The 17,298-nt window shown below is 38.7% G+C and overlaps 2 protein-coding genes across 2 annotated transcripts in view; one reads left to right on the top strand and one right to left on the bottom strand.

Moving 5' to 3' along the window:
• The window catches only part of LOC107290271 (glycerol-3-phosphate dehydrogenase 1-like protein), a 28,280-nt gene extending 18,353 nt beyond the window's left edge, over positions 1 to 9,927 (top strand). Inside the window, exons 6-8 of the mRNA XM_015819136.1 lie at positions 457 to 690; positions 6,030 to 6,136; positions 8,149 to 9,927. Coding sequence (XP_015674622.1) covers positions 457 to 690; positions 6,030 to 6,136; positions 8,149 to 8,245 — 438 coding nt within the window. The 3' untranslated portion in view covers positions 8,246 to 9,927. The remainder of the gene's footprint in view (positions 1 to 456; positions 691 to 6,029; positions 6,137 to 8,148) is intronic.
• A 4,440-nt stretch (positions 9,928 to 14,367) lies between these two features.
• Positions 14,368 to 17,298, bottom strand: part of LMLN (leishmanolysin like peptidase) — a 16,524-nt gene continuing 13,593 nt past the window's right edge. Inside the window, exons 14-17 of the mRNA XM_015819148.2 lie at positions 16,937 to 17,096; positions 15,788 to 15,918; positions 15,202 to 15,415; positions 14,368 to 14,484 (exon numbers count right to left, since the gene is read on the bottom strand). Coding sequence (XP_015674634.1) covers positions 14,384 to 14,484; positions 15,202 to 15,415; positions 15,788 to 15,918; positions 16,937 to 17,096 — 606 coding nt within the window. The 3' untranslated portion in view covers positions 14,368 to 14,383. The remainder of the gene's footprint in view (positions 14,485 to 15,201; positions 15,416 to 15,787; positions 15,919 to 16,936; positions 17,097 to 17,298) is intronic.

Raw genomic sequence — 17,298 nt, forward strand, 5'->3', positions numbered from 1 at the left:
AAATCCATTATTTTTATGTTTTCCTCTTTGTCCTAACCTTCTGAAACAGAATTATTACTACATCTGAACCATATATTTTTAGCACTAATTACACTAAGTAGAACAGTTTAAGCTGTAGTTTGTTCAGCCATAGTTTCAGTTAGTTTTTGCTAGCTGGGTTTGTATGTATTAAACTATAAACCATAATTAACATTTGGATTAGCCTGGCAGCCTGGTGGGCATCAATGTGATAGTTATGGGTTTTGTGTGTGGGAAAACCCAACATTTGAGGGGTCCTTGGTACTTTCTGAGGTTGGTTGTTTTCTTGCAGACGTTCCATTACACAACTAGGTAACATCATCAGTGCTAGTAAGGAGTGGGGTTTGCTTTCAGTTATTAGAACCCAATATTATTTCATGTCTTTAACTGTTGACTTGTTTTTTCCTTCTTCTTTCTCATTTTTCCATTGGATGTTAGAACATTGTGGCTGTTGGAGCTGGTTTCTGTGATGGGCTAGGCTTTGGGGACAATACCAAGGCAGCTGTGATTCGCCTAGGCCTGATGGAAATGATTGCCTTCGCTAAAATCTTCTGCAAGGGCACGGTCACGATAAATACATTTCTGGAAAGCTGTGGGGTTGCAGATCTGATTACCACATGCTATGGCGGACGTAACAGGAAGGTGGCTGAAGCGTTTGCACACGGTGGAAAAGTAAGGGCATGTTTTGCTATACTGCATGAGGAAGAGAAGTTGGCTGCATTTTTTAAGATAAAGTTACACAGTTCTCTAGTATAGAACAATTTATGGGAAGTAGCCAAAGATGCTGCTAGCTGATGGGAGGTGGGTCAATGTGCTTTTGAAGTTGATTTGACATGTCTGGTAATATCCTGTATATATTACTATAACACTCATGTCTGGACAAAATGATACATCATAGGACAAAACATTTTCAACCAAGGTACCTCAAGTGGGCTAACTTACAGAAGGCATCCAAAATCTGGGACCCGTGACTCCCGCAGAATTGACATTTGGCAAATTTTATAAAACATGTCATAAAATGATCGTGAAGCATTTTATGACCTCGTAAATTTATGACCATTTCCTGTGGTCAACTCCTGATGTTTGACTGTTTATTTTTATTTATTTATTTATTTATTTATTTATTTATTGGATTTTTACCCCGCCCTTCTCCTTGCGGACTCAGGGCGGCTAACAGGCTGATAAAAACAAATACAAAAAATACCAAAATACTATCATTAAAACATAATTAAAAAGAAATATTAGATTGGCCTTTGTTATTTTAAAATTATATTTAAAACCCCGCTAAAAATTACCCCTTAGGCCAGTCCTGCTAGTTGAAATAGCCATGTCTTAAGGGCGCGGCGGAAGGAAGGGAGATCCGGGATCACCCTGATCTCTGGGGGTAGTTCGTTCCAGAGGGTGGGAGCTCCCACCGAGAAGGCCCTCCCCCTGGGGGTCGCCAGCCGGCACTGTCTGGCTGACGGCACCCTGAGGAGACCCACTCTGTGGGAGCGTACCGGGCGATGGGAGGTAATCTGAGGCAGAAGGCAGTCTCGGAGATATCCAGGTCCGATGCCATGGAGCGCTTTGAAGGTGATAATCAACACCTTGAAGCGCACCCGGAAAGCCACCGGCAGCCAGTGCAGCTCGCGCAGTAACGGTGTTACATGGGAGCGACGAGTCCCTCCCAACACCGCCCGCGCGGCTGCATTCTGGACTAACTGGAGCCTCCGAGTGCTCAAGGGGAGCCCCATGTAGAGAGCATTGCAGTAGTCCAGGCGGGAGGTGACAAGGGCATGGGTGACTGTGCGCAAGGCGTCCCAGTCCAGAAAAGGCCGCAACTGGTAGATCAGGCGTACCTGATAAAACGCCCCCCTGGTCACGGCCGCCTGTTCAATATGAGCTACTTTCAAGGGAGATATATCTCTGACTATTTCCCTGAATTTTTAAGAAATTTTCAAGTACAGGTAGTCCTCGATGTATTACCACAATTGAGCCCAAAATTTCTGTTGTTAAATGAGACATTTGTTAAGTGAGTTTTGCCCCATTTCACGACCTTTCCTGCCTCAGTTAAGTGAATCTGGCTTCCCCGTTGACTTTGCTTGTCAGAAGGTCACAAAAAGTGATCACATGAAGGTCACGAAAAGTGATCACATGACAGCAACAGTCATAAATATGAACCAGTTGCCAAGCATCTGAATTTTGATCATATGATCATGGGGAATGCTGCAAAGGTCATAACTGTGAAAAACAACATAAGTCACTTTTTTCAGTGCCAGTGTAACTTTGAATGGTCATTAAATGAACTATTGTAAGTTGAGGACTACCTGTACATTGGAATCATATCTGATTGGATGGCTTGTGTTGTTACAGCTTTTTTTCCTAAGGATTATAAAAACTGCTAACTGCTGTATGAGTCCCTCCATTATATTTAATGACTATCTTTACATATTACACTATATTACTGAATGCAGTTGAGCATATTGCGTAAATCCCACCAATGTTGTTTCTAAAGCTTGGTTAATGACTTAGCATCATATACAAAATCCTAGCAGCTGTGATTTATTAATTAATCATATGCCACCCATCTCTCCTATAAGGCGACTCTGAATGGCTGACAAAGGTAAGAAAGATAAGTATAAAAATAATTAAAATGTTTAAAAAGTATACAAAAACTAGAACCAAGGAGATAGATGGCACGGGGATGAGATCTTCTTACCCTCTTCAACCATCTCAAGTGGTGGAGTGCCTCCCTCGGGGCCGCAAGCCAACCAGCAAAACCAAATTTTGATATTCTTCTAGATGTCAGGCACAAGCAACTAGGAGTCGGGACAGAGTTCAAAAGCACTGTGAATTTATTCCATGCAGCCTATACAAGAATCTGATCTGCTAATGGTCAAAGTAAATTGGTGGCAGATGAAAGTCAATGGACTTCAAGGAGGGTTAGACTTAGGTCTTTTTTGGGGGGGGGGGGGCGTAAGGATTCCAGATTGATGATGCATTTGATCTCACCCTTGGGCTCAGTCTTATCTCCAACATTAGAAGGCCAAAAGCGCGTGACCAGTTCTCACCTCCGTTGATAGAGTGCTCCATAGGGTTGGGGCCACAGTGAAAAAAGCTCAGCTCCCTTGACCCCACCATCCAGAATTCCTTAGCAGACCCCTTCCGCTGGAGATAATGGGATGGGCTAGTCCCACTGGAGTGAGATGACTCCTCAGAAGGACCCATGTCATATGACTAGGACCCATGTCATATAGGGCTTTAGAGACAATAATAAACACCTTGAATTGGATTTGGAAGAAAACTGGTAACCAATGCAGCTTGCCCAACAGTAGTAGTAGATGTGCCACCCTAGGTGCTCCCAGAACCGGGTGAGCCGCTGCATTCTGTACCGTTTCTAGCTTCTGAATACTCTTCAAGGGTAGCCCCATGTGGAACACATTGTGGTAATCCAATCAAGAGACGACCAGGGCATGAGTGACTATGTGCAAGGCTTTATGATCTGAATAAAGGTACAACTGGCACACAACATGAATTTGCAGAAAGGCCTCCCTAACCACAACTGCCACCTGCTCTTCGAGCAGGAGTCATGATTCTAGGACAGGGGTGTTAAACTGGCAGCCCGCGGGCTGGATGCGTCACACGCAGGCCACGGCCACCCAGGCTCCGCAAAGGCAAAAAAAATGTCACGATACGTCACGTGACACGGTCAAGTTTGATACCTGTGGTCTAGGAAAAAAACCCAGATTGCACACCAGGTCTCTCTGGGGGTAGTGCAACCCCATCCACAATTAAAGGTGAGAAATAATTGGATCCTGAGGCCCCTTGAATCCACAGCCATTCCATCTTAGTAGGATTCAGCTGGAACCTGTTGTCCCCCATCCAGATCCTTACAGCCTCCAGGCACTGTGAACGGGCAACTACAACATTGCTTGGATCACCAGGGATGGAGATGGAAAGCTGAGTGTCATCTGCATGCTAATGATATCTCATCCCATGGTGTCGGATGATCTCACCCAGCTGTTTCATGTAGATGTTACAAAGGAGTGGAGACAGTACTGAGCCCTGTGGCACCCCACAAAAGAGTAGCTGTGGGCTGCACCTCTCACCTCCTATTAACACTGATTGGGACTGGCTTGGGAGAAAAAAGCTGAACCAGCACAATGCTGCCCTACTCAGCTCCAAATCCCACAGACAGCCCAAAATTCAAGATTCGGTAAACTCGCATGATTCGTTTTTCTCGCCATGTATATGTATACATCCGAACTAGACTGTGTTGTTTCTCTGGGCCACATCTGTGTGTGTATGTGGGTATATGCATAATTTATTTTATTTTTTTCATGTTTATGCAGTGTATATTGGAGGTGATTACCCTTTGAGAGCTGTATGCAACGAAATCTCAATTTAATGTATGCTGATTAGCGTACATTTAAAGTGACAATACAGTTATTCTATTCTATTCTATTCTATTATTCTATTCTATTCTATTCTATTCTATTCTATTCTACTCTATTCTATTATTCTATTCTATTCTATTCTATTCTATTCTATTCTATTCTATTCTATTATTCTGTTCTATTCTACTCTATTCTATTATTCTGTTCTATTCTATTCTATTCTATTCTATTCTATTCTATTCTATTCTATTCTATTCTACTCTTAGGATACCATGGTTGATGGTATCAAAAGTCACTTCAGGAGCTTTTTTAGACTTGAGAAACACACTTGGGGCCCTATGAAATTATAATTGATGCAGCCCAGTCAAATACTGAAATAAAACAAGATGTACCAGCTAAAGGAAAACAGGAAGTAATTAATTTATTTAGAAGATTTGCATCTTAAAACAACTCTGGACAGCTCATAAACAGTAAAACTACAAACACCATAAAAGCTATATAGACGTATTAAAAAATCCAGGGCCTCAATCATCCTCCTAGACCTAGGATGTCCCAACAACTATTCTCAAATTCTCACCACTCTATCCCAGGGTCTGATTTCAATGGCCTTCTGGAAGGCTAAAAGGGTGGGGGGCTGCCAGATTGCCAGGAGGAGTGTTCCCTAAGGGGCTGATAGCATGCAGAGTACAGGCTGACTGCCCATAGCAGTCGCTGCATACCTACACTGTGAAGGGGTTATTGGGCAAGCATAGGTAACAGATAGCTACAGACAGGCCAATGCAAACACCTCCCAAATCCCAACTGTGCATTATGTGGAGGTACATGTCCTGAGTGCTGGTTGGTGGATCTGATTTCCTCTTCTGTTCTTTGCTGTTTCAGTTCCCCCTAGCCAGAACATTACATTTGCAGAAATATAAATGGAACACCTATCCAACCGTCCCTGAAAAAGAGACACATACGTTCCCTGAAGCGCAGTGCAGGAGAAATATGCTTGACCCCTTCCCTAGAAAATTAGGATTTTCATCAGCCTCCAAAGTTGTGTGATTTCTTAAAAGTCAGCCCTTATAATTGAAAAAAGAAACCCTCATCTTTATAAGTTTGAATTTAGCCTGCTTTCCCACATTGCAAACACAGGGAGAATGCATCACCTCCTAAGCAGATTCCCCACTATTCACTTACAGCGTCTCCTAGAGGCATCCAATTATCATTGAATCCGTATTTCAAAAATGAAGATGGGCTTTATGTTGTTTTCAATGAAGACTGAGTAATGTTAGAAGATACAGTAGGTCTCTGAGGGTGAATTAATTTTGTGTACCCAGCCAATTGGTTTATTCAGTGGTTAAGGTGTGAATGCAAGTTTAGCGTCACATGTAGCTTAGCTCTAAATTATATCATTATAATAATAATTTCATATATTTTTTTAAAAAAAGGTGACCATTAAGCTCAAGTAAGTTTAGAAATTGCTCCAAAATCCTGCTTATTTAGTTTATATTGGAAAGTTCAAAAGCCTGACAAGGGTGCCATTTCATTGCTAGAGTTTTAAGACATTCAGATTTGTTCATCAGTTTATATAGAATTTAATGCCATTTCTTTTCATTCTAAAACGAGCAATTCCTACTTTGCTTATTTTAGACAATTGAACAGTTGGAAAAAGAAATGCTGAATGGGCAGAAGCTACAAGGACCTCAAACATCGGCTGAAGTCTATAAGATCCTGAAGCAGAAGAATATGGTTGACAAGTAAGTAGTTTGTTTTAGATACTAAATACATCTGTAAGCAGCCATGAGCCATTCAGAACATTTCAACTATAATCCTGGAGGTTTTGTTATTTTTGTTGGCTGCAATATTTTCACTAGATAATAGTGGAGAATCAGATCTGCCCCCCCCTCTCTCTCTTTGCTGCTCTCTAGCAGTCAGAATTTTTGCAACCCAATTATGCTAGTCCTTATTTTTGGCATGATTATTATTATTTATTAATCTAAAATTTCAAGTGAAATGACACAACTCAAAGCTAATAAAATTCATTTTTTGCTATTACCCTTATTGGTAAAGCTATTTGGTTGTAGAAGGTCCAATTATTTATACACCCAGTGATCATATTTGTACATGTAGGTAAAAAAAAAAAATCCAAAGATACTCACAAAGAGGACTTTTTCTCACCATTCTAATTTTTCATTCTTTTTTAAGTAGTGGGAAATTGTATTCCGATACTTAATTCCATACTTGTGGTATAAAACAATTACTTTCAAAAGTTGGACCATCTCTAAATGTTTTAATTTGGTTTTCGTTTCCATGTGATTATATCATGATCTACTGTGGGTAAATTGATAATTCAAGTTTGTCCACAAAAGACTTCAGTCTTTTTAGATGGCCATTCATTGTGAAGGACATTTAAGTGAACATTTTCAGTTGATTATAGCAATTTGTAAACTAAACTTATGAAAGAAGTTTCTAACTTATACAACTTGTGCCCTTCAATTCTAACCAAATTGCTATCATCTATTCATGAAATATCAGATGTCCGAATCGCAAGATCAAACAAATTTCCCAAATTATCTATCTAAACAATCTAGTTGGAACTAGATTGTTAGATAGATAACTTGGGAAATAGGGATTGACTGCTTCCTTCTATAGATTTTTTCCCCCCATGCTTGCAACCAATACCTATCCAGCCATCTATGGCAGCTCCCAGTGTTTTGATTATAAGGATTTCCTCTTAGACAGTCAGGTGACACTATACAACTTTAGGGCAGTGTTTCTCAATCTTGGCAACTTTAAGACGCCTGGACTTCAATTCCCAGAATTCTGGCAGGAGAATTCTTGGAGTCAAAAGTCCAGACAATTTTAAAGTTGCCAAGATTGAGAAATACTGTTTTAGGGGTAATTAAGCAGCTGTTCCAAATCACCAGACAATGATGGGGTTCTCAATCATTACGATTGAAGTGGTAGCTTCATAATGTCTAATGGGAGGACTGCCTAGGTGCAATCTACAGCAACGATTCTGTATGCTTAAGAGCTAAGTAATAATAGAAATCCAATAGTTAAATCTGTCATATTCTATTATAGCAGGTTGAGAGAAAAACCTATCTGGCTTCGCTATTCAGTGATGGATAGTAAATGGGATGCTCTTTAATAATGCCTCAATTATAATTTCAATCTTCTCTAGTGTTTTCATTGTGCAACCAGCTCCACTATCAGTTTTAAGATCAAGAAAATAATTTTTATTACAGCCACTTCCAGGGTATTAAAAAAATCTGAATGCTAAGGGCATCAAAGCTAATCTCAGCAGCTGATCTTGGTCTTGTACATTTAGGCTAGCAAAAAACATTTTACTGTTTTCCTCATAATGCTTCTCTTTGTGTTCCTGTTGCTTTACAAAGAAGCATTTTTATCTTCTTTTTTTGTTGATGTTCAAAGGTCCTCATCAGATTTATGTGTTAAGCAAGCCGGAAATTTATTGTACTTATGCTACGCTTATTTAAGAGTGTACTGGACACAGATAAATGACCCAGGTGCCCGGTGGCCTGCAGATAAGTTGGATTATGAGAGTTATATAGCTCAGAGAGTAACTAGAGACCACAAATTTGGAGAAGGCTGTTCTACAAAAATAAGTGTAACAACATGCTAGTTAAAAGAAGATTGCGAGTTAAAATTACCTTAGTGAAACAGATCCTTGTGTACACATCAATGATTATACAGGGTACAAAACAACATACTGATTGAAGATTTACTTCAACTGCATTTCTCCTAGGTTTCCACTATTCGTAAATATCTACCTAATCTGCTACCAAGGAAAGTCAGTCAAAGAGTTCATCGCTTGCCTGCAAAAGCATCCGGAACACATGTAAGATCCCATACTGCAACCTACCAGTATAGTCTGTCAAGATTTGTCAGCCTGACATGGAGAATAAAGCAAGCAAGCAAGCAAGCAAGGTTTCTGTCAACTTGATAATGGAGAATTAAAGCAAGCAAGCAACATGCAAACAAGCAAAAAAGCCCCTGGTGTTAACTTCATTGTGGTCTTAAGGGAAATTACTCTGTATGCCTTTTGAGTAACCTGTGTCTTAAGGAGCAGTAATTCTGAGATCTCTGGGTAATTTCAACTGGATTTGGCGATAAGTGGGGTGCAAAGGTGACAAGACAAGGTGTACTATTTCCTGTTCCTTTTACTTTATATTCCAAAATTTCCAGCCACGGACTAGTTTGTTCTGCTCTTTCTAGCTCCAGCCTTATTAAAATTCATCCCCTTTCCTCTGTCCATCTTAAACATTCAGTAGTTATATCATGCCTTTTTTCTTCAATTTTCTCTTTGTCCACTACCTTACCTCATTTTTTTTCTTTCATACACAGTGCTTTGACTTTTCCACATTAATATAACTGTATAACCCCAAAAGACTCTGCCAAATTCTGTTGAAAAATATAAATCTGCAAAGGAAAATGGATACATCATGCTAAGAGATTACACGGCTTACAGCATTTTTAATTAGGCTAAATTCCATTGAGGTTATTTAAAATATTATTCTGGATTATATAATTTGATAGCAGTATTTTTTAAAATAATGTCATTCATCATTCTACAGTATTTTTTGAAAGCAGCCGTAAGCATCTTCCATATTTGTCTCAGTTTATAAACAAGTACATACGTAAATGTGTGCTTCATTTAAGAGAAAACATTAACACTTTTTAGAAATAAGTTTCTTTAATTGACACAATGTTCCCATGATATACAGTACACTAAAAGAACTTTCCATATATTTAACATACACAATGAAAATATTTTGAGCATCAAATAATTAACCAGCTCTTAAATCAACTCACAAATAAATAGAAAATAATTCTGATTTACATCTTGTAGCAAATATTAATTTCAATAATCTGAAACGAGTTTCAGTTTGAGAAATGAGAATTACACATGTAAAAATTAACATTTGTATTTCAGAGCATCAAACTACACACACGTACACAGTGATCTGACACACAGCATTCTCCAGAAATTCAGGGAAAATAAAGAATCTCAATAATGTTATACTTTATTTGGGTAGACATGGGTTTCATCATGTAAAAAGCAACATTTCTGAATTGGTGAATCACTTCTTTGTTTTTCCAAACACATAATTACAATAGCATGAAATACTGAATTAAGGTTAAATTTAAGTTTGTTCAATTGAGTCCAAAGTTCTGGGAATTAAGAATGGTGTATATTAAGTACCATTCTAGAGATTACAATGTATAACCAGGGAAGAGGTATATTACCATAATTTTTAACTGTAATAATTCTATCATTTAAAGTGATTTATAAATGGGAATTCACACACAATTTATAGCCTTATTACATTTCTATGCCATTTTTTATTCTTGAAGTCCAATATGGCATACCTAATTCTAATTACAATATTTTCCATTTTATTCTCAAAAAAGCTCTGTGGGGTTGTTTAAGGTAAGAGATATGTATGGCCCAAACTCATTCACAAAGCTTTATAGTGACCTAGTCGATTCCTCTATAACAGTGATGGCGAACCTTTTAGAGACTAAGTGCCCAAACTGCAACCCAAAACCCACTTATGCATCGTCGAGTGCCGGGTGGGCGTGGCCCATTGGGTGGGCGTGGCTGCGGTGGTAATGGCAGACTGGGTGGGAATAAAAAATTCAATCAATCCCAACTTTGCAAGATCTTTTTTTTTCCCACGAGAAGTTGAAATTGACTGATTGAACCTTTTTTTTTTTTTGCACACGGCAGCGGAAGCCTAAAGTGAAAAGGTTTTATAAAACCCAGCTGAAGGCCTAGGATTGGGGTGACGGCGCACGTGCCCACAGAGAGGGCTCTGAGTGCCGCCTCTGGCACCCGTGCCATAGGTTCACCACCACTGCTCTATAATCACTATATGCCAAATTCTTTTTCACTTACATCCACCAATGGATTATTTCTGTTTTGAAATCATCACTGAATTAGAGTTTGCTTTTCAAAATTAGATTATAGTTTTTTTTATTTGTTACCTTTGCTCTAAAAAGGTAAAGGTAAAAGTTTCCCATGTCCAGTCATGTCCGACTCTAGGGGGGGTTGCTTATTCCTGTTTCTTAGCCGAGGGGGGGCAGCATTGTCTGAAGATGCCTCTGTGGTCATGTGACTACCATGACTATACACCAAGGCACATGGAACGCTGTTATCTTCCCACCAAAGTGGTACCTATTTATCTACTCCCATTTGCGTGCTTTCAAACTGTTAGGTGGCAAGGAGCTGCGTCAAGTAACCAGAACTCACCCTATCATGTGGCGCTCGGGTCTCAAACCTGGGCTGCCAGCTTTCCAGCTGACAAGCTCAGGGTCTTTAACTCCTAAGAACTTCAAATAATCAAATATTCAGTGCAATTATTCGTTTTAAAAATCTAAGCTGCCTGAAACTGTTCGTTAAAGATAGTTCAAGTTTACATCAGCCAGGGAAAAAGTGCTTTATAACTTTTATTTGCCCTTACGACCGTCACACTATCCCTGCAGTCACATCATTGCAATTTGGGTGCTGGAAAACCAGCTCACATTTATGACTGTTTGCAGTATCTTGTGGTCGCATGATTGCAGCGTGTAACTTTTTTTTTGCTGGTTTCCAGCAAAAATGCATCCATTGGAAAAGCCACATTCACTTAATGATGATTTGCTTAATGCCTATGGTAAAAATGATCACAAAATTAGATCCAGTCACATGACTTCCCCGACTTAAGATGGAAATTTCAGTCCCAATTGTGGTCATAAATTGAGGACTACTTGTAACAGGTTTGTTGTTTGCTGGAATATTTCTAACGCAGGAAAGTGGTTTAAGTTTGGGATTGGATCATTAACTGCTACCATGTTCTTGTTCATACAAAGAATCTCAGATTAAAACAATCACATGTCTGTATCATAAATTGTATTGATATACCCATGTTTATATATAACAGTAAAACAGTCAAAATCTCTTTAAATGTTGTGTGCTCTCACATATTTTCTTCCTAGCCATTTCTCAAAAGAATCAACTAGAATCCAGCAACAAATTAATCATTTCTCAGTCAAGAATGCCATGGCATTATTTTTATAGCAACATTACATCAACATAGATATAAATACTTACAAAACCAAAAAATGAATGCAGTGCAATTGTTTTACTTCAAGACAGACAGGGAAAAAAGGTTCAAGTATTTAAAGCATCCTTTCAAGACGCTCATTTTTTTACATTGCACATATAAAAATAGTTTCTCTTCCTTATTTTTATAGACCTGTTTCACACTAAAATTTGAGCTGTGTAACCATTTAGATTAGAAAATGAACTCCTATTCCTCATTCAAAGTATACACATTTCTCAATCCTAATATTTTATTGCTATGCTCAGGACTTCCATCCCACCCTCCTTTCCCTTTATTTAAGGCTAATCCAGGGTGTGTAGTATAAGCAAATTCTGTCACACATTCTTCAGTCAGCCTTTGCTTGTTGTGGACCAGAGGTCCCCACCCTTTCCGGCTTGGCAGCCCAGCTGGGGTGAGAGGGAGAGGGAATGGTTTGTGTGAGCGGTAGGGGCACACGCAGCTCCATTTGTGCAAGCAGCAGGCACATGTGCCTGCCATTCCTGCAAATGGAGGTTCACACATGAGCGGCTGCCGCTTGTGCAAGTGGAGCTGCATGCGTACACTCGCCCACCCCTCGTACAGCCCGGTTCTGAATGGGCTGCGTCCCATTAACGGGCCACAGCCCAGGGATTGGGAACCTCTGTTCTGGAGAGAAGCTACTTAATTTTCACCATTTTCTTTCTAAAAATAAGGACTACTGTAGAAAAAAATGTTATCCAACAGGCACTATTATAGATTTTTCCTTTAGGAGCAACTATACTCTGCTTTGATAGAAGACTTCTTAGGATGGGTTCTATCTAAGATTCTCATCTAGTCCCATGGTCTAGCTTGCTTCTACTGGAACATTTCACCACAAGCTTTAGGAACAATTCCTAGTCACCATCTCTATTAGTCACAGCTTTCAGTGGATATGAAACAACATTATGACTACATAGCCTTTGCTCCCCAATCTGGAAAAATAAATAAATACCACAACTAGGTCCTTGAACATTTTTCATTCTCCAAGAAACTGGAATATAAAAGTTATACACTAATTTTTTTATATAATGTGCAGTTTTCTGTGACACGGTAATTAATCTGTGCCCTCTAAAAAGTATATTTAAGTTCCAATAGAAGAGAATATATGTAGTCAGGGTTGAATTGTGAAGTCCTTGGTGCTCTCCATGCTTGGTTGTTTCTTTGCAGTTGTTTCATTACCTGATTAAGTACTATCATCTGTGCTAGTGAGTGTAGAGTTTGCTTTGTTTATACACAATGTATGTGTAAGAATGGTTAACAGCCACTATATAGGACAGACAGGTAGAAAACTAGTAGAGCACATCCACAAACACCAACTAGCAATCAGAAGAAGACATGATGAACACTCCTTAATCTCACAAAACATGAGCAAACTCAACCGTGGTTTCAACTGGGAAACTGTGAGCATCCCAGACCAATCTTGGATGCTTGGCATTTCCTGGATGCTTGGCATTCAAAGCCATTTACATTTATACACATTCAAGAGACAATAAAAAAGCTAAAAAGGAAACACACACACACCCCGACCACATCCTTTCCAATAACCAACCACATCCTTTCCTGCTTATAATACACCCGCATTATAAGCAGGAATTAATACCAGACAAACAATAAATACCCTAATCAAGGAACTACCAAGGAGAAAACCACACCCCCACAAACCCTTGTAAGGCAAGATAGTGCTTATAGTCAGGGAGAAAACCTCATACTCTCTAGCACTGATGATGTTATCTAATCAGGTTATGAAATGTCTGTGAGCGAACAACCAAGTTTACAGAGCACCAAGAACTCCACAGTATATTTAAGCCCTTGTATTCCCTAACATAAATTTAAGGTTAACTGTTCTTTCATCCAACAGCCAAATGGGGTCGCTTGGTAATAAAATTGTATTTTTTACTACAAAGGAATCTATATATTATCTCTAACATTTTCCCATTGTTATCACCTTTTCCCTAAGTATTATGCGCTACAATTTACTGGTGAAATGTGTCATCACTTCAATCTTTTTTAAGTCAACTGGGATGGGGTAGGTATAGATTACCAATCTTTGCATGTTTCATAACACAAGGGAAATAGCTATGAAAACAATTAAATTGCTCAAATTACCTGGTAAGAAACAAAGTATGTAGCCCAACCAAATTTAGTTACTCAGAAATACTGTACTGTAGGTTCAACTGAGTTCAAGGAAGCTTACATCCCAGCAAGCATACTTTGTTTCTAGCCTTTGAAGAAAAAAGCCATTGAAGAATAGTTTTGCTTACTGTTAAAATGGAGATATAAAATATTTTCATTCAAATATTCTAAAAGTGCATATTGTGCAGCTGTTGAAAAGCTCTTTCATATTTTGAGCAGCAAAAGCTTCATAGAAGAAATAACTTGGAATCACCAGAGTCTACCGAGTAACTCTGGAAGCATCTTAACACCAAAGCCAAGACGCTCTTAGTTTTGAATTCTACACTTAATGCTGAGTTGTTATTAACAGTAATGGCAACTGATTTTTATGGCTTTTGACTAAAGGAAACTGAGGTATATCTCTGTCAAAAGATGCCAAAACAAGAACCCAACTACAAAATTATATCATAGAGAATTGCACATAATAAAAAGTTCACCCAGAAGAGTGTCAACCGAAGGCATTAAACTACACTGGCAAATTTGTTCCTCCAAATTTGTTATCAATGTGAAAATTAGACATTTCGATCAACACTAGCTCTTCATTGAGATAACCTTCTAAATATTGTCTGTATCTTTCTAGAAACTTTAGTCAGACTTTCCTAGTTGGACTCCTTGCAAAATGTAGACTGCCCTTCTGGACAGCTCCTTCAAGATGGGATTAGCTGTAGGGGACCTTTGACAAACCTTTGACAAAATATGCACATTTTAACTCCATGCACACAGAAGAAATCCAGCTAGTAATGGAAACAAATTCACCATCAGTAGCCATAGAGTTATTACCAGGCTGGGAGAACAGGAACACAGATCTGAAATAGAAGAAAATAGTACAAAGACAAGATAAATAGTAATTGTACAGATGCTCTTCATGTACTCTGAAGAGCATTTAAAATATTTCCTATCTCCCACCCCTCAAAAAGAGTCGGAAACTGAGATGCTTCAGGAATTGAGGAATTAATTTATCAAATGAAAGACTGAAAAAATCATAACCGATTGTTTGTGTGAATGTGTCAGAAATATTTAGAGCAATGAAGAATAGCCACAATCGTTCTTATTCTCTGCCTAAGTCAGTGATGGCGAACCTTTTAGAGACCGAGTGCCCAAACTGCAACCCAAAACCCACTTATGCATCGTCGAGTGCCAGGTGGGTGTGGCCCATTGGGTGGGTGTGGCCCATTGGGTGGGCGTGGCTGTGGTGGTAACAGCAGACTGTGTAGGACTAAAAAGTTCATCAATTCCAACTTTGCAAGATCTTTTTTTCCCCGCGAGAAGTTGAAATTGACTGATTGATTGGACCTTTTTTTTTTGTACATGGCGGCGGAGGCCTAAAGCGAAAAGGTTTTATAAAACCCAGCTGAAGGCCTAGACTGGGGCGACGGCATGTGTGCCCACAGAGAGTGGCTCTGCGTGCCGCCTCTGGCACCCGTGCCATAGGTTCGCCACCACTGGCCTAAGTGATTGAAGCTTATGTCATTATTTCTGTTAAAAATCAGAAACAAGTATAATTAAATGGAGCAATTACTTACCAATAGGTACAACTCTTGTTAAATTAGCAACTGGAGGGGGATCTTGTTCAGGTGGACAGAAATTGCAGAAATCCAAGCACGCTGGGCAAATTAGATTCCCCATATGTAGCCATCCATTCATCTGAATATTCACTGTGAGAATTTGACCTGAGTGACTACACAAATATGCCATGTCCTTGACCCAAACAGTCAGTCCATGGGGAGAGCAAGAAACCTTCGGAATAAAACCAAATATGATAAGTTTACAAAGTAGATTGCACAGAGAAGCTATTTCATTACAGCAGCTTTTTTTTTTAACCTTTCATGATGTACTCTGTTTCCAATCTCATTGCATAAAGAAAAAATGCAAACTGTATTCGTACTTTCCAAACAATTACTCCTAAGAACAATGGTGAACCTTTTACAAATTACTTAATCAGTAAATTGATAATTGTGTAGTTTTTTCCTTCAGCATTCTTAGAAAAGTCTAGTCATGTAACACTTGCCTCGGTATAGAAAACGTGCAACAAATAATTAAATTAGTAATCTAATTATTTTAATATAACAGAGCAGTACAAAATGCAAAATTAAATTGTGTTGCAGTTACCTGATAACACCCACTACCCCAATCAGGATAACTCAGTTTCTTTCTGCACTGTTCCATAATGAAAGCTGACTTTTGAATGAGGCAAATGGAATTTGGCCCATATTTCTCTGCACCATAGTTTCTGAAAGGATCTACAAAAAAAAAATGCAGTTTTCTGCTAAGATCTACCAGATTATAGAGACAACAAAATTATCAGATATTATTAGGACATTTACATCATAAGCAGAGCTGGCAGTAAATTATTTTCCTAACTTGTTCACCAACTTTATCATTTATTCAGTGTATATGTCTGTCCTGTCCACTAGGCAGGCAACTCAGAAAAATGTGACATTTTGAAGAAAGCACACATGATTTAAGACTGGTATGTAGCAAATTTAAAATCAATAGCATTGTACAGTTATTAAAAGAAATATATTTCCACGGTGAGCCATATGTTCAGCACGGGCAGGCATTTCTATGTAATGATGATCGACAGCCATTGTCATGTTCTCTGTGATGCTTGCACTAATTGATAAAACAAGTTTTAGTAAATGAGCAAGCAATGTATAAGCATTCAAGATATAAATGCATTTATTCAACTTCAACTGTTTAGAAGGCATCAAGAGGACATATTGTTTTCTGCCGCACCTTTATATAAAAAGAATTTTAAATAACACAGATTGGTATCAGACAAATACTATTTTCAATTTATGCCATCAGTGGTGCCAAAAGGGTTTGACAGAAGCTCAGTTATGATGAGAGAATGTGATATAACTTTAGACCTGAGGATAGACTAGCTGTTTAATCAGTATGCATATATGAATTGGGGTATATACAAAACAGAGAAAACCCGTAACACAGCATAATGCATTCTGTGCTTTTTGGGACCAGCTGTCCTTTTAGCCACCATGAAATTTCAGCATAGCTGTTTCCCACAAAAAATAGTCTCGTTCGCACCATTCATTGACCATAAAACACGACTGTTACAATTCAAATAGCATATATATTTGAAGTTCTTGCTGTCTCATAGCTCTAAGGCTTCTTCGGAGTGACCTGGGATCACCTAGCATATTGTGTTAAATTTGAGTCAAGCTTAAGCTACTGGATATGATATGGAATCAAGTATAAAAGTATTCCATTGATATGGAATCAAGTATAAAACCAACTGACCTGGTTGGTTTTCCAGTATCCGACAATCTGAACTGCGCTGAAATTCACCGCTTAGGTGCCAACTAAATTCTTGACTAAAAGGGCAGTAGTCAGCAATTTCAACCGATCCACCATAATAAGGCAAATCTTTTGGCAACACGCCATACAGACTATCAAAATACTGTAAAGAGAAAAAAGTTATCATAAGGGCAAGGAAAAGTTAAATTACAGTAACAACATTTGGCAATAACTGCATCTTTATTACTAATAGAGATATTATATTCACATGCAGCGGCTTCAAATGAAAGGAAACTAGCTAATATATTGTAACTGCAATTGTTACTAGAATTAAATCTGTCTCAGGATGTGCTTTTTGATAGTAA

This window comes from Protobothrops mucrosquamatus, unplaced genomic scaffold (assembly GCF_001527695.2).
Source record: "Protobothrops mucrosquamatus isolate PMUCROS unplaced genomic scaffold, P.Mucros_1.0 scaffold863, whole genome shotgun sequence".
Lineage (NCBI taxonomy): Eukaryota > Metazoa > Chordata > Lepidosauria > Squamata > Viperidae > Protobothrops > Protobothrops mucrosquamatus.